The sequence below is a fragment of the Odocoileus virginianus genome, unplaced genomic scaffold, assembly GCF_023699985.2.
Source record: "Odocoileus virginianus isolate 20LAN1187 ecotype Illinois unplaced genomic scaffold, Ovbor_1.2 Unplaced_Scaffold_13, whole genome shotgun sequence".
Lineage (NCBI taxonomy): Eukaryota > Metazoa > Chordata > Mammalia > Artiodactyla > Cervidae > Odocoileus > Odocoileus virginianus.
The window spans coordinates 115,169-139,215 of record NW_027224275.1 but is presented as its reverse complement, the minus strand read 5'-3'; the positions used below and the strand labels follow the sequence as shown (position 1 = coordinate 139,215).

Here is a 24,047-nt window from a genome sequence, read left to right as displayed (position 1 = left end):
CTCCCTGGCCGTTGTTGGCTTTGGATACCACTCTCGCTTGTGCTCTCTGGAGTGAGCTTGCCATTTCCTACGGGTGGCCTTCGAGAGGGGGGCCACCCTCTTTCTCATCCTTATGTCTACTGCATCTCTGTGACCTCTACCTTCTACCTCTTTAAGTAAGGGGCTCTGGAAGGGTAAGAGGGCCCAGAGAAGGGGGAGACATATCCAAGGACATATAGTGAGTATCATCTTTAGGAGCTAGGATGCCAAGTCAAATCCACGGTGACCAGCAACCTGAGATCAGGAGTAGGGAAGTGTTAAATGCTGGTCCCCAGACTGGAAGCAGAGAAACGTTTGTTGGCAAGAGACACAGGTGAGCTGAAGTGACTTTATACTTTATATATAATCCCTAGTCCCACACCCCACACATATATTCACTCAGATAAAGGGCTGCTTGCTTTCTACCTGATAAAGCCCGAGAAGAGCAAGGACAGCTTCCTGAGTGTCGATCACCTCCCAATCTTCCCCAACCCCCCATGTTGGTTTCCATGTCCCAGTGATGACTCAGACAGGGCCCTTCCCTCCCCAAGCTCACCATCTAGAACAATAAAAGGTGACAGCCACTATATTTGATTGATGCAGTCAGAGGGAACTGGGGGAGCACAGACAAGGAAGTGTTCTACTTGCCTGGGTGACCCGTGCAGTCAGGAGAGAATTTACAAACACTTGAGGAAAGTTTTGAACAATGACTAAGAGCTCACTAAGCAGACAAGGGGACAGAAGACATTCTAGGGAGTCTGAGCACCAGGAGTAAAAGCGTCAAGGAGACAGGATGTATTCAGAAAGCAGAAGGAGGTGTGTGTCTGGAACATATTGAACCAAGGGAAGAGAGTGGCTGGGTCTGAAGCCAAATCCTTGAGCCCCTTAAAGTGGTTGCCTTTGATCTTGATAGCGATGGGAAGCCATCAAAGGCTACAGGTAGCTTTGGAGCCATGTGCAAAGTCCTCAACTGACTTCTGTGTGGAGACTGGATGGAGAGGAAGGCAAGACCAGAGGCAGGGAAAGCAATGAGGAGGCTGGTCCCATAGCCCAGGCTTGGACTAGGGTGGCCGCAGTAGGCGTGGAGAGAAACGGATGGATTGGAGGACCCTTGGGACCTAGAGTCATCAGAGTTTGTTGAAGGAGAACCAGTAGCTCCATGGTTTGGATGCTCTCATCCTCATAGGCCATCTCCTGGCCAATTCTGTGTAGTCTCTTAGAGAGAGAAGCCCCACAGGTAAGGGTAGGGGCTTCATCTGACACTCAGTCCATCCTAGCCCCTATCCCAGTGCCTTCACTGTCACCAGTACTCAGCAAGTATAACAATGACACAACTACTCAAAAAGCAGGAATGAATGAATGACACTCATGAAACCGCACTGGACCTCGGGATCTGGCTGTGTTCCCCCACTGAGTTTGAGGGGGTGCCCTGGCTAGGCGAACAGGGTGTTTGCTGCAGTGCCTTTGGAACCCCAAGTTTCCCAGGAGGATTTCCCAGCGTGAGAACTCAGGCGCCACCGGGTAGTAGGCTCTCTGCCTTTCTTCTCCTTCCCAGCCTCCGGGACTTCCTGCATGATCTGAGCCGACAGCCCCCAGTCCCCCCCACCCCACCCCCGTCTGGTATCTCCATCTGTAAAATGGATCTAGTAACAGTAGCTCTCCACAAAATGAACCGGCAGCATCTGTGGAAGTCATCGCTCCGAACCGGGGCCAGATAGGGCCGGGCGCGGGCTGAGGCGCAACTGGGCAGCCCGGGCCCTTCACGTGGCGGCGGCCTCCCAGCCCGGGGGCCGCGAGCCTAGAGGAATTTGCCTGGAAGTTTTCCACCGCGGCCGAGCCTTCGGGAGCTCGCTCTGGGCTCGGTGCGGGGAGCCCCGGCCTTGATTTCTCCAGCGGCCCCGGGGGGCGGGGCCGGGAAGCTGCCGGCGGACCGAGGACCCTGGTGGGGGAATGTCCGGAATGTGCCAGGCTCATCTACCTACCCCAGGAGAGGGCAGAGGAAGGGGGCCGGCCGAGAGGAGGGGCGAGGGGCGAGGCTCTGGGCGCAGGAGAAAACCTGTTTGTTCTCCTGCGGGCGGAGCCCAGTCCGCGCCTCCTCGCCGGCCCGTGCGCTCCCCACCGCGCCCCGCGTCCCGCGTCCGCTCCCCAGCCCGGCCCGGCCGGCGCTGCCCACCGGAGGGAGCCCGCGCCCCGCGCCCGCCGGACCCTACGCCCGTCCCGCGAGCCGGGCACCTGTGCCAGGTAGGGCTGTCGAGTCGCCGCCTGCCATCGGCGCGGCTGGCAGAGTCCGCGGTGGAGGGGAACTCGGGCAGAGCCCAGCCGGATGACAGTGACGACTCGGGGCCTCAGTTTCCCCACCCATAATCTTCACTCTAAGTGCTTCTGCCGGCTGAGGGACGATACTTAGTTTTCTGATTTCGCTGTGAGTGAAAAGACTAAGAAGAGAGGCACTTAAGGCTGGCCCGGCCCACCATCTTTATGCTAGAGGGGGTGTGATTGTTAGTAAATGGCCTGGGGCCAGGGTGCTCTGCGAGTTGATTGCGGGCCGCGGGAATAAGGGAATCTGAGATCAGCTAGTTCTCCCTGTGTCCATTTTGTAGATGAGAAAACCAAGACCCAGAGTCTGGCTCACCCTGTCGCCCAGACCAGGAGGCTCACCAGTTACTTGTGATGAGCGTGTGCTGGGCACCAGGCAGTCTCCTGAAAGGCCACTGGGAAGATAGCTGCTCAGACAGAAGGCGCCAAATCAAGCGCCGCTGGGTGTTATCAACAGGATCTGCCATGAGCAGGCTCTGTGGCTGGATTGTTTCAGGGGCAGGGGAGCCAAGAGCCTTGTCCTCTTTGGAAAGGCACAGTGATACCTCTGCCTTGGAAAGAGACTAAAAGCTCAACTCCTCTGCCTACTTTGCTACTTCTGAGCAGGGGGTGTCCAAGAGGGTAAGACACCTGATTGCCTCCCACCCAGGGCTGCTGGGGGCTCACATGAGGTCGGTGGTGGGTGTGCCAGGGCTTTGCAATAGGAACTGTGCTCACGCTGAGCCATTTGCACTTGGTCTTCAGACTGTGGAAGGCCACACAGCCACATCTCAGGACCACTCAGCAAACCCTGAGAGACAGCCCCTCACAACCCACCCAGAGGTGGTCCAGACCCCTGGCACCTGGTCCCAGTCCTGCCTGGGCCTCATGGCCTTGTGGACTAATGATCGTGGTCCCTGGCTGGGAACAGAAAACAGGGCCCCATGGGCCAACAGGCCTGGACAGTTGGGAGGAGCTCTACGTTCCCACTCATCATTACCAGCTCACTTAGAGCTGTGGTGGAAGGTGGAGGTGGAATAGTACCCTACCTTCCCAGGGTCTCCACTGCCTCATTTGAAAAATCAGGAGCAACTCAGAGACCAGCTAAGAGGCCCTGCTTATTGCTTTAAAGCAAGGGGCCAGGACATAGATGCACAGACCAGGAGCCAGCTTGCAGGTTGGCCCTGGTACTTGTGCTGTTCACCTCATCACCCCTGGACTACCCCAGGATGGGAAGGAGCAGAACCATCTCACCTGCCCTTCCCCCACTGTCCATCAGTTCCCAGACCTAGCCCTTGTGCCTTCAGAAGCCAGGACCTCGCTGGGGCCTCTGTACTCAACTGTGGGGAGCTGATGTGAGGCGCCCAGCACAGGGCCAGGCACATAGCAAGTGCTCAGATCTGTTCTTTTTTACCCTCTGGACACACACAACTCAGTGACAGAGGTGGACCACGACCACACTGAGGGCTGCCTTCCTGAGTAGCATTAGCACAAGGGGCTGTGGGAGCCTGGGATGGGGGAACAGGCCTGGCTGGGAGGATCAGAAAATACTTCCTGGAGGAGGAGGACTTGGAAGCAGCAGAAGGAGCTCAGGAACTGCCCGGCCAAGGCCCACGCATTCTTCTTTGAAATTGTCCACCTCCCTTCCTTCTCATTTCGAGCCAGATTCCAGACGGAGTGCCCCAACCTGAGGGCACTGATCCCAGGAGCAGCCAGTGCTTCACCTCAGCCTCCAGCCTGCCTTGCGCTTCTGCTTAGCACCCCTGTGGCCTAAGATTCAGCAGGACAGAGAGTCTGGGTCCCCAGCAGCGGGCCTGGGACCTGCCCATGGTAGGCATCGGCACCTGATCCCCGAACTGCCCTCAGTTGATGCCAAGAAAAATTTCAAATCTGGCCCAATGAACTCTGGAAGCTGGAAGCCTGCTGTCTCCCTTCCCCACTCAGCCTCCATGGCTGACTGATCCCTTTGGACTGGATCTTGCTTCAGGCCACAGCTCATAAGGTGCCAGCTCATGCGTAATACCCGCTTGCTTTCTGCTTGCTGAATGAGGCTGCCTCAACTGCCAGCCCCTGCCCCTGGCATCAGACAGGAGTGTGGTTGAGGGAGAGAAAAGCTGCTTTCCATGGCTCCAGAGTCCTGAGCAGCAATCCATATGGCACCCCAGGTCTTTGGGTCCTGAAGTTTGGGATCCATCAGGGGTTCTGCATTCCTTCCTGCTGCACTTGCAGAGAGCTGACCGATGCCAGGACAAGGGCAGTCACCAGAGACCCGCGTGCCTTAAAGTGACCCTCAGAAGAGGTTGACTGGTGGTCATAACGTGTGTGATGGGACATGCAGGCACCTTTACAGTCGAGTGGTAGAAAAGTGGCTGGGAGTCCAGACAGGGTTAAGACCCCAACTTGGCCACAGTCTAGCTGTGCAAACCTGAGCACATTGTGAAAGCTCTGGAGGCCCCGTGTCACCTGTCCAGAAGGGAGGATGAAGCCAGGAGCACTGTGCTTTCAGGGCTGTCAGTGGATCCAGGGTCACTATATCCTCCTCCAGGAGCCATGGTCACCAGGAGTGAGGTTGAAGCCAGGTTGGAAGGGATATGGCCTCCCTACCCGAAGAGAAACCATTTAAAATCCCTGCCAGTCTATGCCAACGATGGACATATTGTGTCTACTCACAGTTAAGTGATTTGCCACAGTACACTTCATTCTTGGTCATTTCTGGATGCCTACTAACTATCATTTGATTTGCTTTCTTTGACAATTTTCACTCTTGAGTTTTTAACTTTTATCTTGGAGTAATCAAAAGCTCACAGAAAAGTGATAAGAATGGTACCAAGACCCCCCGTATCTGGATCCCCCACTGTGAACATTTCTGGTCATTTTCTTCAGGAAGGGGGACGCTGATGTGGGAACACTTGTGTGACTGTCACCTTTCAGGGGCCATAGCAGGGTCAGGAGGTGGGACTGGCTGGACAATGAAAGGGCCAGTGGCCCAGGGGGTGTCATTCTCAAACTCCATAAGGAATTAGGGGAGCCGGAACCTGCAAGTTAAGCACACGTCCCGGGAGACCTAGATGCCAGAGGGACCTAGAGGCCACTTTCAGAAACACTCCCTAGACTTTTCCTGTGGGGAGGGTGCTCACAAACCACTGCAAGAGGTGGTGGCAGCCAAGGTGGCTCTGTGGCTCTGTGGCCACAGCCTGGGTCTAAGAGGAGGCCTGACCTCTGGGAGCAATGGTGGGTATGCCCCCCACCACTGCCGCTTGTTGTCCCTGGCAGTCCCTGGCTGCATCGTGGGCACACCGTGGGTGCTCTGTGTGGCCCCTTGCTCTGGTCCCCAGGATTGTTGGCTCAGCATGTGGCTTTCTGATGACTCGGTCAGTTTCCCACTGAGCAGGCCCGAGGATTCCTACCACCAGAATGGGTATCCCGGGTACAAATGCTCACATCAGGCAGTGCCTGGTTTAAGACTGAAACAAAACAAAACGCAAAACCAGGACTTGCCTCATTACTTCTGCCCAGTGAGCTCCTACTCATTCTTTCATTTTTTTTTCAGAAAGACCTGAGCCAAAGGCACCTTCTTGGGAAACACAGTGCTGCTCTAGGCCCCTGTCTGTCTGTCTGCCCAGCACCGGGTCAGGCTTCAACTTTCTGAAAAGCCTTATGGGACAGATGAAAATGTGGCCATAAATGAAAATGTGGGAAGTCAGGATCTGCAGTGCACAAGAGTGAGGAAGGAGGGGGCTGGGAAGGCAGATGGCAGCCTCACTCGTGATCTCCCATGACCAGGGGCAAGTGGAGAGGACTTCCCTGTCACTGGACCTGCTCTAGCAGAGGCTGAATGGGTGGCAGGAGTAAGGGTGAAGGGGTGTTCCTGGGGTTGAGAGAGTTGGTTGGGGTGGAAATGGGCTCTGATGACCCCTGGGTCCCTTTCAACCCCCTTGACCATCTGTGGGCCCCACTGGAATGAACTGAAGACCTGGAGTGTGTGCTGGGAGGCTCAGCAGGGGAGGTGGCCACACTGGGGATAGCTCTTGTCAGTGGCTCTGGCAAAGGGTCCCCGGCATGTTGACTCTGCCCAGCGCCCTGGCCTCCACAGAGACATCTCAGAGGGTCCTGCCCAGAATACCTTGCTGGCCCTTGAGGCCAAGCCACCTCTGCAATAGTCCAGTTGCCCAAAGCAGCTGCTTATATCCAGCCTGCTGAGAGCTAGAAAAGGGGCACAGAAGTGATGGGTGGCCAGGTGGCTGTGTCCTACTGGGGCTTGAACTCCCCACCTCCTGGAGGGAGCTGGCCAGCCTCAGACATCTGCCTCCCCGGGCCCTTCTAGTGCTGACGCCAAGAAGTCTAGATTCTGGGGTGTTGAGGGGTGGGATGAGGGGAGGTAAAATTCCAGACTTTCATGCAGAAGTCATTTACCTGTAAAGCACATTTACAAATATTCCCCCCAGTCCATGCATTTTTTTCCATATTACATTTTCCCCCTCTGCAACCCAAGTCTCCTCCAGCTATTTTTTCCACGTGGTGTGCCTCCTTCCTACCACCCCTTGGCTTCCAGGCCTGAGGCCTAGGATGGGAGCATCACGGGCTGGCAAGGCGCTCCGCTCTGCTGCTTGCACAGGGCAAAGAGGCTGGCCAGGGCTCCTGGGAGCTGTGTGCTGCTTAGCTGACTGAGGGGCTTGGACATGACCCAACTGCTCAGCCATCAATCTGGAAGGCCTCTGAGGGGCCCCTTCCTCCTGAACTGCTGCTGAGAATCTCTGGATCCCAGGAACCCCTGGAGGAAAACAACCTCTTTGCTGACTGTCCTCTCGCCAGCTGCTGGAACTGGGAATCAGGATGTCCTCGTTCCTGAGAGCTGGTCTCAGGAGACTGTCTCACAAAATGGGATGTTTGATAGTTCCAGCCCTTTTGGCCTGGGGAATCAGGTCAGCTGACCCAGTGGCAGCTTAAGTTGACTGGGGTCCAAACTTCAATACTCAGCCAAGCTTGTGCATTGAGAAAAGGACCGGATGAGGATAACCAAACAGGGATCCCCAGCCCCCTTCCTGCTCCCTGCCACGTCCTGCCTGGGGCCTCAGCATTGTTTGTCTGGGTGCAGGTCCTCGCTAGGGTGCCGGGCCTTTGACCTCCAGGGATGCTGCCAAGGAAGGACAGGAGGCTATGGCCCTGGTTATGAGCTGCACTGAAGCCGGTGCTGCCCCCTCATGGCCAGGCACAGGGGTCTGGGAGTGCTTTGAGACCCAGGCTTTATCCTCAGCCAGACAGGGTAAGTGATAGGTCCAGTGACTTTTTCTGACACCATGGGACTTGGACTCTGTTTCTCTTGCTCCTTCCTTTGCACGTGAGTTGGAAGAGACCGCAGGTGTGCCTCTCCTGTGAAGTGACAGATAGTGGGCCCAGACGGTTTATCTCCAAACAAGCAGTGTCCCCACTGTCCTGTAAGCTTCTGTTTCTGTTGTCCCTCCCTTCAGGCTCAGGGCTGCCAGGCCGCCTGCAGAGGGAAGCTCTCTAAGGAAGCCCCTTGGCTAGAGGCAGAGCTCTCCAGCAGGTGGGCTTTGACTACCTCGTTGTCACTCGTCCCCTGGGACACATCATTACCCTGAAGGACCTTGAGAGGGGTCTCTCACAGGCATTCACACACAAGGGTGAACCCTCATCTTAAAGCTCTGAGGCATTTGCTTGAAACACAGCCAAAGAGGACCCAGCTGTCTCTTCTGGGAGGTGGCTATAAGGCACAGGGACTTTTCTTTGAGCCTGTTCCCCGATGCTGGGACCCCTGGAGGCTCTTATTCATGGAGGACATGGGTACCAGCCCCACCCCTGGGCCCAGATCCCCCATCAGCAGGGCCAGTCTTCTGGTGTGTTGAGCTGTTGCACAGCTGCAAGGGTCATGCACAGGTGTCCGCCCTGCCTCCCTATCTCCCCTTCTCACTGAGGGTGGCAGCCCCCAGGTTGAATTCAGCCAGGGGGTAGGCATGGAGGGACTCTGGCCAGGGGAGCTGACTGGATCCTCAAGCAGTTTGTCATAAGAGGGCTAGAGGGGACAGGTGTGACAGCCGGGGTTCTCCTTGCAGGTTTTGTTCCTCCATGGTTTAGTCACGACACCTTCATCCGATGGTGGGGGAGCCAGAGCCCCATAAAAATGCTCACAGACAGAGCTTTTCTAAAACATTGCCTCAAGTTGGCCCAGCAACCAGCCCCTGCACTGGGTGGCCCAAGGCCTCAGTGACTTCATCCAGATGTCCCTGTCACATCTCTTTTCGGTCACAGGCTTGGCCGCATGGGTCACAGTCAGCTATGCCCTATTGCCCTGTCGCACTGCTTCTTCACTCTTGATTTCTGAGCCATGCCTAACGTGTCTGCCCGGAGCTGAGCCGAGGACTCTGGTGCCAAGAGACTGCACTGCGTCTGATCCCTGCCAGCCAGAGATGGGGCCCTGCAGAAGGTCCATACACATGCGGAAACACAACTGGACCTCCTGTCAGCTCCCTGGCTGCAGTGTCCCCACTCCTCTCTGGGAGGAAGGCCTGCCCCTCACTCCCCTGCCAGTAGTGCACCCACTCATGCTTGTTCACGGTGGTCAGAGTCCAGCACATACACATGCAGACAAGCCCCGACTCCTGTGCCCTCTGGCTGCAGCTCCTGGAAGGCAAGGCTGAAGGTGTTTTGTTCCTCTTCCCTCCCATTTCACCTGGGAGGTCCCTGCCTGGTACCCAGCACCTGCCACCTAGGGTGGGAGAAGGGCGGTCAGTCAGCCTGCTGTCGACTTTCACATGAGCCCCGCCGCCTTGCCCCCACCATGGTGTTCTTCCCATTGTCTGGAAGAAGGCAGCCCATCCCAGATGAGCCAGAGAGCACCAAGGAAGAGTGTGGGGGCAGCAACAGCACAGAGGGACCCCAGGGGGACATGAGGGCTCCTGTGAGAGGCACCGCCTGGGCTGAAGCTCAAGGCCTTTTGTCAAGGGTGGAGACACAGAAGCCTGCTTGGGAGAGTGGGTGGGCATGACATGGGGAGTCAGGCATGAAAGTCCAGAAAACTTTCTCCCAGTTAGTTTTCTCATCTTGGAGGCAGAGCATGTGCCTGTGAGGTGACAGGATGACCCCTCCTCCTGCTGTTTCTCCATCTCTGTCTCCTCATACATCAGCCAGGCACTGGTGTCCTTGTCTGCCAGCTCTCCCAGGTCCCTCCCTGCCACTAGTCTGCCTCCACAAGCTCCTCTGCCTCAGTTCTGACCCCTCTCACTGATGGCCTCAGATGCCTCCAGGCTCACTGTGGCTGGGACCACAGGCTCCACACACCCCCTCATTGGCTCTTCACTTTTCTCTATCCAGTCAAGGCCATAAGCTCTTTTCCTGGGAGGTTGTGGGGCGGCCTTGTGAGGCCGCGGCAGCTGGGAGGAAGGTGCGGGGCAGCTACCTGCGTCAGAGAGAGCCTGTCCCGACTCTTTCAGCCAGCCCTGCCAGGGACACTGCCCTGGCCTGCCCCAAGAGACAAGTGCAGGCAAATGGAAGAGGGAGGGAGAAGGGAGTAACGGGCACAGAGGGTGGCCTGACTTGCTCAGGAGGACTTGCACTTGGTCCTGAGCTGCCCTGGGACAAGTCTGGATGTAGGGCCTTGGTTGGATTTAGCAGGGGAAAGGGTCCTGCCTAGTGGAGCCGAGAGAGAGGATGAAAAGTGGTAGGGAAGCCACCCATTCCTTTGGTGGCCCAAAACAGTACCTTGGGCAGGGTGATATGACACTTCCTAAGAAATGAGAAGTCATCTCCCTATCAAGGTAGATTCAGGGCTGTCGTCCTGAAAAGGTGCACAGTGAGGACACCCACTAGCATCCAGATACCAAGCCATGGCATGGGACAGAGCTAGCATCAAATTACAGGGATGGGCACATCGTCTGGCTTAGGGGTGTCCTGTCACAGGTTTGGTGGCTCAGCACCACTTCACAGATGAGGCTCAGAGAGTGGGACTCATGGGCCAGGAGAGCCTAGAAGAGTTTGGAAGAAGCTCAAGTGCCCAGAGAAGGAGGAAGGCTGGAAGACCTGATCAGGCGGGAATTCTCCTGCCTTTTGAAGGTGGCTGGAGGTGGAGCCTTTGGGTGATGTGGCATCCATCTTGTCTTGTTCTCCACCTTCTGCATGGGGTAAGTGGGGAGGTGCATAGGTCTGCAGTTAGAAAAGTTTCTCTCTTTCCATGTCTTCTTGAATTCAAGTGCAAGCCCTGGCCATGAGAGATCTTGGCGTGTTGGACATGGAAAGGGTAGAGGCTGGGGCTGCAGGGCGTTGGCTGCCCACCTCGGAGAGGATGCTGGAGTCTGGGGCTTGGAGTCAGTCATGAGGCTAAGAGGCCGGGCAGGCACCATGTGCATGGCTGATACAAGTTCAAGGCCTCTTCTGTGCAGCCAGAACCATACTGGTGCCTGGCCACCTGCACCCCAGGCTCCGTGATGTTGTACCTGGGGTCATTAGGGCTACTGTGCAGCCACAGCTGGGTGCTTAGGTTCTAGCTGGGTCCACCACCGTCTGAAAGTGTTCGAAGTGTTAGAAGCTGGCCTCCCCCAGCTGAGTGAAGCAGGAGGATGGCATGCTTACTGCGGGCAGGTTGCCCTGGTGTCAGAGCCTGCGTCTGCAAAGTGTGCTCCATTGTCCTACTGTGTCCTTGTGGTTTTGAGCTTCTAGGCATGTGTCTCCTGCCATGTGCATGTCTGACCCAACTGAGAACTCAACCCACAATGCATACAGGGGCAGCTTTGCAGGATCGAAGATGGAAGATGATCATACACAGAGGAGTAAAATGTTTTTGTATACATCCTTTAGATGTTTCTTTTCCTGTGCATTTTTATGTAAATATAGTTTAAGGAAATGAACATATCCTACAGATATTGTTTTAAAAGCTGCCTTTCACTTAATAATATATAGAAACCAGTATACATGAAAGTTTGTTAAATATTTGCATATATCAATATCATTTGTAATGGCTGCCTACTATTTGCTTGAGCGGTAGATCATATGTTTAAAGACAACTACTGGGAATTTATATTATTGCCAAATTTTCACCATCATTTTCAACACTGAGATGACATCCTCTTGTATACTGAGTTCTACTTATGCGCTTGTCTCCTTAGGAAAAGTTACTATGAAGGGAATGGCTGGATCAATGGCCTTGCCCTCTCTGAGGCTCTCAGTGCACAAGGAGACTTGTCGTGCAAAATGATGCCCTGACTGACCCGCCGGCCAAACCTGTTTGAGAGCCTTCCAGGAAAGAACCTTCTTCAGTAGTCCACACCCGATCCTGCAAAGCTGCCCCTGTCTGCAGTGTGGGTTGAGTTCTGAGACGGGTCAGACTAAGGGAGGGGATGGTAGGTCTGAGAGGAGAACTGGGTCAGAAGACTGGTGTTGATATTGTGTAAGTCAGGAGCATGCCCCCCACCAACCTCTAGTCCGGTGGCATAAATGGGGGCAGGAGGCAGGGGGTGGCAGGAGGGGACTGACCTGGCATGGCCAGCTTCCAGGGATGCTGAGGTGTATGGTCCACTTGGAGCACAGTGTTGACATTGAAGTGTGAAGAGTGACTGGGTCAGGGGAGTTTTCCCCCAGTCTTAGAGACAGTAGGGAGCCAGCAGAAGCTGAGTGAGAAGCGAGGGCTGATGTGAGCCAAGAAGAATCAGAGGGCAGTGAGTGCTGCCAGAAGGAAGCACAGGTGGCAGCTGGCCTGCGAACTGTAGGTGTGAGGGGAGTGGTAAAGGGGAGGGAGAAGCTAACTGACTGGGACGCGGATTCAGACCTCAGGTGTGCATCCATCTGGCTGGGACTCCTCACCTAAAAGTCTCCATGTCATAAAGAGCTGCCATCTTCAGTCCCATGAGAAGATTTTTCTTCCTGACTCAAATTTATAGTCCCATCAAAAAAGACTTTTGACTTCTGAGACAAAACATCCGTCATGGTCTTTGCATGATGAGGTAGGACAACAAACTGTGAAGATGGAGTCTGGAGCAGGACACAGCCAGCTCCACTCCCTTGTCGTGGGCTCTTGTGAGTGCCCCTGCCACTTTGGCCTGGGAGTCCCCTGTGGCCCCTCTGCCTGTATAATTGGTCATGTGCCTGCACCTGCCCTGATTTGGGAAGTAAGTGGCTTGTTTGGTCCTGATTTGACAGAAAACTTCTAGGCAGCGTAACCAAGAGGCTTGTCAAGGGGAAACTGATGAGTTTCCAACCAAGTAGTGGGAGGTCCTGAGCTGAGGCCCAGAAGAGGTAAGGGCCCACCCCCCACAAGGCCTGTCAGTCAGTCACCAGCCTGAGACCAAAATCTCAGGCTGCTCAATGGGCTGCTCCAGTGGCTGCTGGGATGGGCCAGTGGGCAGTGTGGTCCTAGGATCACCTCCGGAGTGAGCTATGACGTGGCAGCCTTAGTGCAGGGCTAGGCACGCGGGGCTCCCACTCACAGTGATGAGGTGCCGTTCCTGGCACGCGGCGTGCTCAGGCGTCCTTGGCTGCTCAGTCAGTGCAGTTTATGGGAAATCCAGGCCTTGCTGACGTGGCAAATTTGGTTTGCTCTTGGCGCCCTGCCCTGCTCTGCCCATTTTAGTGTGCCCCTGACCTCCGTGAAAACATGTCCCGGACTTGCCAGCTAGCAGCATGGCCCAACTACTCAGGCCCTGGCCCTGCAGGGGCCCAGAGAATGGCAGGCCTCTAAAAGGGAGACCCTTGTGCCTAGGACTGTGCGGGTAGAGCCAGGGGCACTACTTCCTGTCATGGCCACTCACTGAAGCCTCCTGCCCCTCTCCTGAGGCCCAAGGGACAGGCTGTGGTGGGTCAGTGCTTTGACTAAAGCCAACTTTGGTCAGTTCCATTCTGGAGAGCTGGGTTCCCCTCTCCAGCCCCTCCTGGACCTGGGAAGCCTCAGAGACCACCATGGCCTAGCCCTCACAGGCCACAGAAGGGCAGCACTTGCCTCAGGGGCAGAGAGGCAACAACGAGGCTAGAAGACAAAGTGAGGAAGAGAAATCAGAGCACAGGACACCTCATTTGGTGCCCAAGGCCTTGCCCACTGGACACAGAGCCTACCCCTGAGCCACATAGGGCTGACACCTCCAGGCCGTGCTAAGAACAGGCTGAGAGTCGCTATGATCACTGTGCTAGGTTGTGCTGGGAAGTTGCAAGAATATTGGTGTCTCCTGTCCTCACAGCAGTCCCGAAGGGTGGACTTTTTTTTAATTCCCATTTTATAAATGAGGACACTGAGGTAAGTCAGAGGGAGAGGTTAGATGACCCGTTCAAGGTCTGTCAGATGGCCACTAAGGAGTGAGAGAGACAGCCCAACCCCAAAGCGACTGTCCCCCAGCCTCTATCCTTCCCCCATCCCTCCTCCTGGATCCACTAGTGTCAACCACTGCTGTCAACACTCACCAGGCATGAGTCTGGCCATCAGAGTTCTCTAAGAAAGTTGGTGGCCTGTCTGTCTCAGCCATCTCCCCAACAGTCAGGCCATGCATTCCCCCAAGGTGAGTGGCCCTGGGCAGATGCAGGATGTGCCACCCAGAGAGGCCCTTCGGCCAGACTTCACCAGCTCTGGCTTCCCCATGCCCAGAGGGCAATCTGGAAGGTCTCAGTGTGCCAAGGACCTTATGGTGATGAGCCATTATAAATACAAGAAGTGACAAACCATGTGCTTGCCTTTGCCCTCAGGAGCCCTGTTGAATCTACTGAGAAGGGACCTTCAGAGTGAACACCATGAGCATCTCAGCTCTTGGAGGAAGCAGCAAAGGTGAGGTCTGGGCGCCTCCTGGGCCTGGACTTGGCCACAGGGCAGCAGAGTGAGAGCAGTGTATGGGGAGGGCTGCAAGCAGGCCTCGGGGTCCTGGGGTGGGGCACCCCTGCTGAGGCCGCCTGGCCTTGCCACCGCCAGGGAAGCCTCTCCCAGCAGGCCAGGAGGAGCGCAATACTGTCCTCAAGCAGATGAAGGTCCGCACCACGCTGAAGGGGGACAAGAGCTGGATCACCAAACAGGATGAATCGGAGGGCCACACCCTGTAAGTCTGGGTGGCTGGGAGGGCCGGCGGCGACAGGTTGGGTGTGGGATGGCACTCCATGGGTTACACTAAACCAGTCCCAGGGTGGGAAAGGCCTGGTGTCAGAGTGTGCAATGTGGATGCGGGCCGGGGAAGGAGAAGGTGCGATGGGAATGGTGGGCCGAGTTCCTGAGGTACATGTAGCGGTCCCCTTTTGTGTTCCCTCTTTGCTCAGTGAGCTGCCCTCCGGCCGGACTCGTACCACCTCGCTTTCATCAGTTGGGGAGGTCCCGAAGGCCAGGTGAGAGGTGCTGCCCAGATGGCAGGTGGGTGGGCCCTCACTGCAGTCGTCGGGGGACAGGGAGGCCTTTGAACTCCACTGGAAGGACTGCTTTTACACTTCCTGGGAAAAGGAGCACAGGAATGACTGGATGCAGGTCCCCTGGGGCCAGCTGCCTCTCCAGCTACACCTCCGTGACTTCAGCTGTGAACTGAGAGCAAAATTGTCACTGAACACTCCCAAAGGGGTGCAGACAATGTCTCTGAGATCCTCTGGGGCCTTCAAGAGTCACACATGACTCCCCTGCATAAGTGCCAGGGCAGACTCAAACACTTGCTCCAACTGTCTCCGAGTTCAATATGACATGTTTTGACAGCTGGCTCTCCTCTCTATTTCAAGGAATTTTGCATAGAGGTGTCCAGGGCAGTTCTGAAGTGTCAGCACATCCTGTCCAGATCAGGGGTAACTACTCCTAAGAAGTAGTGGGTTAGCGTTAGGGGATAGGGAATTGGTTGGGGGGTGTGTGCTAAATTCAGCCTTGATCCTTGTTCCAAAGAGCCAGCAGTTGGCAGTTGAGGGCAGTGGCCACAGCTGGAAGGGTAGGGTCCAAGTTCAGTGCTAGCCCAATGGGCTGCCTCTGGTCACAGTGGCCTTGCCCAGAATCTCTCAGTGACTCAGCACCTGTCACCTACCAGGTCCTGTACTGGGCACAGAGGACACAACCCTTTCCTCAGGGAACTGACATCCTAGCAGGGTAAAGGGGCCTGACCCAGGCAGAGAGATGAGCTTAAAAGATAGAATTGCTAATTGTGATAGCAGTCAGCAGTTGGCAAAGGCCTGAGCACAGTTCAAAGATAATCTACTCATTGTGGAGTATGTTTACTTTGGGGGTGCAGTTCTCAGCCTGGGCTTTGGTTTGGAAAACACATGGGATAAGTGACATTTTTGCTCTGCTCCCAGCCCAAGTGAGTTGTGGGGATGGAGGGCAGTGCCCCTGCCACCTGCCCGTGTGGGTCCCTTTAAGACCATCCCGCTACTGGAGCCTAATCTTCCCTGCCCACATCCCTCACTCTCTGAGCACTCCCTGCCCCCCAGGCAGGGAGTGAAGGCATCCCACCGGCTGGAGGAGGGAGGCTAGAGCAGAGTGGGAGGTAAAGGATACCTGGCCTTCGCTGGCTCCTGCCTGTGCTCCACCCCTTGGACCCTAATGAGTCTTCCTGGAGAGGACTGGGCAGAGTGGGGCATCAGATCAGGTTAGGGGTTCTACCTGACATGGCTTCAGCCCCCAGCCTCTGACCACAGAGCCTCAAGCCTGAGCTGGGTCAGCTCTGAGGATAGAGGTAGGGAGTGTTGTCATCCATCCTAGAAGAACACCTGCTCAGGGGAGCACTGGGGCCTGGCAGAACAGGGAGAAAACTGACTTTGGATGGGATACCTCTGTGTTCATGCCCAGCCATGGAACATACCTTCCTGGGCACCAGCTGTGAGCCAGGGCCCAGAAGAATCAGCCTTTCCTGGGGAGCATGAGGGAGACAGGCAGACCAGGACAGACACCCTGGCTAGGGGTGCAGATGTGGCTGGCTGTCTTGAGAAGCAACCAGCGCCTCTTGCTCCCCTTGTTCTGACCACACTGGGACACCCACCAGCCCACCCCCTTTACTGTCATCGGGCAGCCTGGGCCCACTCATGAGGCTTCAGTTCACATCCTACCTTCTTTTCCCTCGGCAGGCCCCTGAGCACAAGGGCTCCCACCGGCTATATAATCCGGTAGGTGACCACAGGAGCCCGCCCGCCCGCCTCCCCGTGCCCACCCACATGGCCCTGGCTTCTCCCAGGGGGCTCACAGGGTGCTTCTTCTGGACTCTTTTTCAGTGGAGTGTTCACCAAGCCTGTGGACAGCTCGTCCCAGCCTCACCAGCACTTCCCCAAGGCCAATGGAGCTCCAAAAAGGTGTGTTCACAGGACGCTGACCAGTTGTCCAGTGGGAGGTATGGGAGTCCCCTGCCTGTCACTGATGGGGTGGTAGGTGTCAGGTCTCTTCCTGTGTAAGGAAAGGCCCTGGACCACACGACCGGAGTCACAGGGAAGAGGCTGCGCAGAGCCCAGCCTTGCTGATCAGTTGTGCTGAGTGGTGTGCTTTGGGCTGCCGCCTTCTCAACAGAAAAGCAGGACCAAGGGAGCTGGGCCTGTCTATGGCAAGAGGGTGGCCTTGCTCAGGGTGGTGCACATGTCCTGGGTATCTGGCAGGGCTTAGAGCAAAGAGGAAAGGGCACCAGCACCCACTTGTCCACCTGCCACATGCCTGCTGGGCCATGTAGGCAAATGTGGAAGCAAGGCAGGGTGGGGGGTGTGGTCTGTGGGTACACACCTGAAAACTCTTTGTCTCTCTAGCATGGCCAGTCTGGGGAAAGCAGGTCCCACTGGCCCTCCCCGCCCTTCCTCCTCTGGCTACAAGATGACCACGGAGGATTACAAGAAGCTGTGAGTAGGCAATCGCAGACCCAGCTTGGTTCCCTCTTCCCAGGGCTCAGACACGGGGCCCGCTGAGGGCAGCTGCCTGCTTGCCTCTGAGCATAGTGCAGACTGCTGTCCTGCCACTCTGACCTCCCTGCCAGTTGCCACTGTGGCCTGGACCCCACCAGAGGGTGGCGAGCCCCAGAAAGTTGGACAGCGTGCACCTTGTACTTCTGATCTCAGGCAAAGTAGGGGCTGTAGGAAGCTTGCGGAAGGAGCTGGTGGGTCTGGAGAAAGCATCTTGGGTCATGGCCCTGACTGTTTCCTGGAATGGGCCAGGCTGGCCTAGCACCTGATGAGTCCAAGCGTGCTGCTGGCCCTGGCAGCCTGTCAGCTAAGGGAACTTTGTAACTAAATGTGGGTTGCTTCTTGTATGTCAATCTTTGGGGTCCCTCTTGGAGCTCCCTATGTGGCTGCACTCAAGGCCCCCCTCCTGTGGACCCAGCAGCGCAGGATATGGACAGATGTGGATTGTGCCTGCATTCCCAGGAACCCAACATCTTTATCTTGCTTGTCCCCTGTCACCATCATCCACTGACATGGAGCAACCAGGGAATCTCTCTGGAGAAGGGGTTGAGGCTTGAACTGGGTCTTGGGGGACAGTAAGGGTGGGAACAGGGAGAGATAGCAAGTCTAGCTTTCCAAGAGGAATGAGTGGCTTGAACAGAGTCCAGGGGCAGCCAGGCCAACACATGCTGTTGTTCTTGTAAGTTAGGAGGCCAAGCTGCAGAGGGCATGACAGGGAATGGTGTGAGGGTGGTCGATGGAGGAGGGGCCATGACTGGCAGCATCTTCAATCCCCCACCCCAGGGCCCCCTACAACATCAGGCGCAGCTCAGCATCAAGAGCTGCTGAAGAGGAGGAGGTGCGCTTCTCTTCTGATGAGCAGAAACGGAGGTAACGGTGGCTGCTGGGTGTTCCACGGACAGGGCAGGGCCCAAGTCTCCACTGCCTGGGGAGACAGGGATTGTCCATGACATGTGGAGCATCTGTCTTGTCTGTTGGCGGAGGGTGAGCACCAGCAACAGGGAGGATTCCTGGAATCCCTGAATTACCCACTCAGTGCTGGGCCTGCCCAGGGGCCCCCTCTTAGGAACTTTCTATGAGGGCAGAACCAAGGTAATGAGCAATTTCTCTATCAGTTTGTTCAAAAGGGTCCTGAGCAAATTGGACTGAAGTAGGCAGTGCTTGGTACCCAGGGACGAGCCACCTGCATGTGGCTGGGGACAGGACAAGGCTCTAGAGAGGCCCATGCCCCTTGTCCCAAAGTGAAGGCTGGGTGCTTGGGCACAGCTAGGCCCCAACCTCAGCCTGACCCCCAGTGCCAACATCTGCTGGCCTGTCCTTGACATTGGAAATGCACCGAAGGCCCCAATGCTGAAGGCTCAACAGCTGGGCAATGCTAAGGGCAGTGTCAACAGTAGCAGAGGGAAGAGCTAACAGCTCCAGGGCCAGGCTGCCAGGCATTGACTTACCACTGTGCAGCCTGCCAAGTGTGGGCTCTCGGGCAGGTCACTAAAGCTTTCTTCTGCTTCCTGAGTAGCTGCCCTGCCTCATCCATTAGCTGCCCCCTCTCTGTGCCACCCCAGGTCCGAGGCTGCCAGCAGTGTGGTGAGGAAGACAGCTCCTCGGGAGCACTCCTACGTCCTGTCAGCGGCCAAGAAGAATGCCGGGTGAGCAGCTCAGCAGGGGACCCAGCAGGGCCACCCAACCTGCTCCATACTCTGGGCCAGGTCCTTTCCCCTCAGGGCTCTGCTCTTCCTCTGCCTGTGACAGTGGGTTGACAGGGACCCCATGTGTACTTTCTGGAAACCTGAGAGGTCTGGCTGCTGCCATCAGGGCAGGCAGGGTGCTGGGGATGATGTCACATGTGTGTGGCTTCTGCGAACATGTCGCCTTTCTGCCTTCTTCAGCAGCCCTGCCCAGGAGACACTGGCCCCGTTCATTGCCAAGAGGTAAGTGTGGGCAAAGGGAGGGATGCTCTTGTACTCATAGGGGTGGAGTGTGTGGAGAGTGGGTGAAGGGGGGATGGAGTTGCTGTCCTTGAGCAGAGGGAGTTGTGCAGAGTTGGCGGCTTCTGTTTGGAAGCCAAGGAAGCCCATGGTTGGCCATGGTGGCGCAGAAGACCCTGGCAAGCAATGCTGCATAGGCAGGAGCTTGGCTCAGAGAACACGGCTGGTGATAAGAAACTTCCATTTGCCAGTGGCCAATAGGACCAGGTCCCTGACCCAAGATGGAGCTGTAGTGTTTCTTGGAAACACTGGGATTTTGTACTGGGGTTTTGCACACTGGCCTCTGGGATTTTGCAGCAAGAGTAGGTACCAGGGAAGAAAGCAGTTGTTCCTTTGCACTCCTTCCCACCCTACCAGGGGTTGGCTGGAAAATGCCTTGACAGGAGGGGTAATTGAGAGCCCCTGCCTGACCAGGCCCTTGGGAGTGACCATGACATAGGAGATGGGTCCTAAAGGCTGAACAAGAGCCAGTGGGCCGCGATCAGGACATCAGGATGCTGCCGCTGAGTGACAGGACAGGACATCTTCTGGGAGAGAAGAGTAGTTGGGGTGGACAGGGAAAAAAAACCTTCTGGAAAGCTGAATATTAGGGCTATTCTGTTGGATAGAGAGGGAAGACATCTATGACAAGCTGAGGACTGAAAAACAAAGGGAACTTGGCATGCCAAGTGTTCCAGGCAGAGGACCCAGCTGTGCAGAGACTCAGAGGTGGGAAGACCAAAAATGCTGACCGGAATACAGCCAGCATGATCTTGGAGACAAGTTCCCACCAAGAGTCGGTTTGTAGTACTTTGTCATGGCAGCCTCAGGAACCTCATAGAGCCGTCCCAGGCCTTTCTCCCAGCTTCTGGTGTTGCTGGCAGTCCTTGCCTTGTAGACACATCACTCCTATCTCTGCCTCCACTGTCACAATACCTTCTTTTCTCTGCGTGTCTGTGTCCAAGTTTCCCTTGTATAAGGACACCAGTTGTTGTATTTAGGGCTCACCCTACCCCAGTATGACCTCACTGTAACTTGATGACAAATTGATTGCAAAGACTATTTCCAAATAAGATCATGTTGCCAGGCTCCAGGCAGACATGAATTTTGGCAGGACACTATTCAACCCCATGTCCTGTCCTTATCCCAAGCTAGAGTCACTCAGCCACCAACATGACTGAAAGAAAGAATATCGTTCAGGCACCAAGTGCATCTGTTTCTCTTCTTGCCCAAAGGGTTGACGTGGTGGATGAGGATGGGTCTTCTGAGAAAAGCCAGGACCCACGTGCTCTGACAAGATTCCCTGCTGGCTCAAGCAGGTAATCAATTGCTTACCTCTGCCCATGGCTGGAGACTGCCAGGTCACCTCCCTACAGGGCCTTAGGGTCAGTATCCTCATGGGCCCAGTGACAGGATGGGACACTGAAATCAGTAAGAGCCTGTCTGGCTCAATGTCCTGAGGTTGAAAAGGGCAAAACAGCCTGGTCTTCTGGGAGAGAGTGCTTTAGTCTTATCTTTCTGGTGCTTATCTGTGTCAACTTAAACCTTGAATCACTGAGCACTGTAGTGGCCAACTGTGGGATGTGAGATGGTCTGCGGCCAGGGTACTCGTTCAAGGCTTTCCTGTAAGTTGGTCAAGTTCACCCTGCCAATGCTGTCCTGTGCCTTCTTCTCTGCCACTGCAGACAGGGGCAGAGCCAAAGTGTCATGGGCCATTTGGGTGGAGCTCATGCTGAGCCCAGGTGGGTGTCAGGAACTGGCTCTGGCCCACGAGCCCATGAGATGGGAGGCTCTGGCAGTGGGGTGACAGGGCAGGGGCAGTCTGAGCGCCGGTGATCTCACTCCAGGCAGGGTTCTGATTTGCCCTGATTTCTGAGCCCCAAAGTGTTGGGCAGATAATGGTGCTCTCTTTTGTCTGCAGGCAAAAGGCAATCAATACCTCTTTGTACTCTGAGCTGAATCATGCTAAGTCCTGCGAGAATGCCACTGCCCCTGGGGCTGTTATGGGTCTTGTAATGCCACTGCATGTCCACACACCCCTCCTTGACTCAAGCCCCTCAACCATTTGTATGTGACCTTGGTCCTTGGGGCCACCTCTTCTGTGCCAGGAGAGAGATAAGATAACCTGCTACAGCCCAGACTGGTGGAGGAGAAGGAAAACTGCAGAAGTTCAAGGCCAGCCGCAGGTCACAGCCAGAGCAACAGGAAAATTTAAGAGCTCTTCACGAGGTAGCATTGATGGGACATAGTGACTAATGGAATACAGGGGCTTAGTATGCCAGCATTGCTGGAACAAAGGGTCACAAACTGGTTGACAAAAATAGCCAAATGTATTGTCTCCCAGTTCTGGAGGCTGGAAGTTTGAAATCAAGATGTCAGCAGGGTTGATTTCTACTAAGACCTCTCTATTTGGTGTATAAATGGCTGTCTTCTCCCTGAATTTCTTCACAAGGTCTTCCTCAGTGTGTCTGTGTCCTGACCTCTTCTTCTTATAAGGACATTAGTCATATTAGATTAGGAGCCACCCTACTCCAATATGACTTCATCTTAATTATCTGAAACATCCTTATTCAAAATAAGCTCATGTTCTGAGGTACTGGGGATTAGGATGTAAATATATAAATTTTGGAGGGGACAAAATTTACCAGAAACAAAGTACATTTCTGAAAAGTGAAAGTGAAAGTCTCTCAGTCGTGTCCGACTCTTGTGACCCCATGGACTATACAGTCCATGGAATTCTCCAGGCCAGAATACTGGAGTGGAAAGACATTCTCTTCTCCAGGATCCCCAACCCAGGGATCTCCTTAATTTCTGTTTTGGAAAAAAAAAAAGCAATTAATGTTGGTTTCACATGCTTTCTTAAAGCACAGAGGAGAACTAGGTTGTGCTATCAATTGAGAGGCATTTTAATATTTATTCCAGAAAACTCCTTTGGATGTTTACTGCCCACCACCTGGCTGTCGCAGCAAAGTGGCTGTCTGTCTTGGTTGGGCCGCCATAACCAAGTCCCCCACCATAAGTATGCAATAGTGGTTTGTCAGAAAGACTCTTCCATTAGTACTTGCAAACCACAAGGTAGCTTCCCCATGAACTGCTGGCTGGTCCCAGGCAGCCTTCCTGTCTGACGCTACCCGCATGAGGCCCTGCAGTGACTCAAGGGGTCACCATCAGCCCCCCACACCCAGCTCCTGCCTGCCTTAGTTCAGTTCAGTCCCTCAGTAGGGTCCAACTCTTTGCGACCCCATGAACCACAGCACACCAGGCCTCCCTGTCCATCACCAACTCCTGGAGTTCACCCAAACTCATGTCCATCGAGTCAGTGATGCCATCCAACCATCTCATCCTCTGTCATCCCCTTCTCCTCCTGCCCTCAATCTTTCCCAGCATCAGGGTCTTTTCCAATGAGTCAACTCTTCGCATCAGGTGGCCAAAGTATTGGAGTTTCAGCTTCAACATCAGTCCTTCCAATGAACACCCAGGACTGATCTCCTTTAGGATGGACTGGTTGGATCTCCTTGAAGTCCAAGGGACTCTCAAGAGTCTTCTCCAACATCACAGTTCAAAAGCATCAATTCTTCAGTGCTCAGCTTTCTTTATAGTCCAACTCTCACATCCATACATGCACCACTGGAAAAACCATAGCCTTGACTAGATGGACCTTTGTTGGCAAAGTAATGTCTGCTTTTTAATATGCTGTCTAAGTTGGTCATAACTTTCCTTCCAAGGAGTAAGCGTCTTTTAATTTCATGGCTGCAATCACCATCTGCAGTGATTTTGGAGCCCAGAAAAATAAAGTCAGCCACTGTTTCCACTGTTTCCCCATCTATTTCCCATGAAGTGATGGGACTGGATGCCATGATCTTTGTTTTCTGAATGTTGAGCTTTAAGCCAACTTTTTCACTCTCCTCTTTCACTTTCATCAAGAGGCTCTTTAGTTAAAAAAAAAAAAAAAGAGTCTCCTTAGTTCTTCTTCACTTTCTGCCATAAGGGTGGTGTCATCTGCACATCTGAGGTTACTGATATTTCTCCCGGCATTCTAGATTCCAGCTTGTGCTTCTTCCAGCCCAGCGTTTCTCCTGATGTACTCTGCATATAAGTTAAATAAGCAGGGTAACAATATGCAGCCTTGACATACTCCTTTTCCTATTTAGAACCAGTCTGTTGTTCCATGTCCAGTTCTAACTGTTGCTTCCTGACCTGCATATAGGTTTCTCAAGAGGCAGGTCAGGTGGTCTGGTATTCCCATCTCTTGAAAAATTTTCCACAGTTTGTTGTGATCCACACAGTCAAAGGTTTTGGCATAGTCAGTAAAGCAGAAATAGATGTTTTTCTGGAACTCTCTTGCTTTTTCGATGATCCAGCGGATGTTGGCAATTTGATCTCTGGTTCCTCTGCCTTTTCTAAAACCAGCTTGAACATCTGGAAGTTCATGGTTCACGTATTGCTGAAGCCTGGCTTGGAGAATTTTGAGCATTACTTTACTAGCATGTGAGATGAGTGCAACTGTGCGGTAGTTTGAGCATTCTTTGGGATTGCCTTTCTTTGGGATTGGAGTGAAAACTGACCTTTTCCAGTCCTGTGGCCACTGCTGAGTTTTCCAAATTTGCATATTGAGTGCAGCACTTTCACAGCGTCATCTTTCAGGATTTGAAATAGCTCAACTGAAATTCCATCACCTCTACTAGCTTTGTTCGTAGTGATGCTTCCTAAGGCCCACTTGACTTCACATTCCAGGATGTCTGGCTCTAGGTGAGTGATCACAGCATCGTGATTATCTGGGTCATGAAGATCTTTTTTGTACAGTTCTTCTGTGTATTCTTGCCCCCTCTTCTTAATATCTTCTGCTTCTGTTAGGTCCCTACCATTTCTGTCCTTTATTGAGCCCATCTTTGCATGAAATGGTCCCTTGGTATCTCTAATCTTGAAGAGATCTCTAGTCTTTCCCATTCT

The 24,047-nt window shown here is 54.4% G+C and overlaps 1 protein-coding gene across 7 annotated transcripts in view; it reads left to right on the top strand.

Annotated features, from left to right (window-relative positions):
* Positions 1–2,104: 2,104 nt before the first annotated feature.
* The window catches only part of ZNF185 (zinc finger protein 185 with LIM domain), a 67,029-nt gene continuing 45,086 nt past the window's right edge, over positions 2,105–24,047 (top strand). Inside the window, exons 1-11 of one of the 7 annotated variants that reach the window (XM_070462769.1) lie at positions 2,105–2,259; positions 13,990–14,068; positions 14,210–14,333; positions 14,548–14,613; positions 16,321–16,359; positions 16,465–16,542; positions 16,984–17,073; positions 17,917–18,003; positions 18,696–18,779; positions 19,020–19,061; positions 20,333–20,416. In XM_070462769.1, the coding sequence (XP_070318870.1) occupies positions 14,035–14,068; positions 14,210–14,333; positions 14,548–14,613; positions 16,321–16,359; positions 16,465–16,542; positions 16,984–17,073; positions 17,917–18,003; positions 18,696–18,779; positions 19,020–19,061; positions 20,333–20,416 (728 nt within the window). In that variant the 5' untranslated portion in view covers positions 2,105–2,259; positions 13,990–14,034. Of the gene's footprint in view, positions 2,260–2,352; positions 5,943–5,966; positions 11,622–13,989; positions 14,069–14,209; positions 14,334–14,547; positions 14,614–16,320; positions 16,360–16,464; positions 16,543–16,983; positions 17,074–17,916; positions 18,004–18,695; positions 18,780–19,019; positions 19,062–20,332; positions 20,417–24,047 lie in introns of those variants that run through there. The other 6 variants (XM_070462774.1, XM_070462770.1, XM_020903611.2 and 3 more) reach the window with 6 other exon arrangements.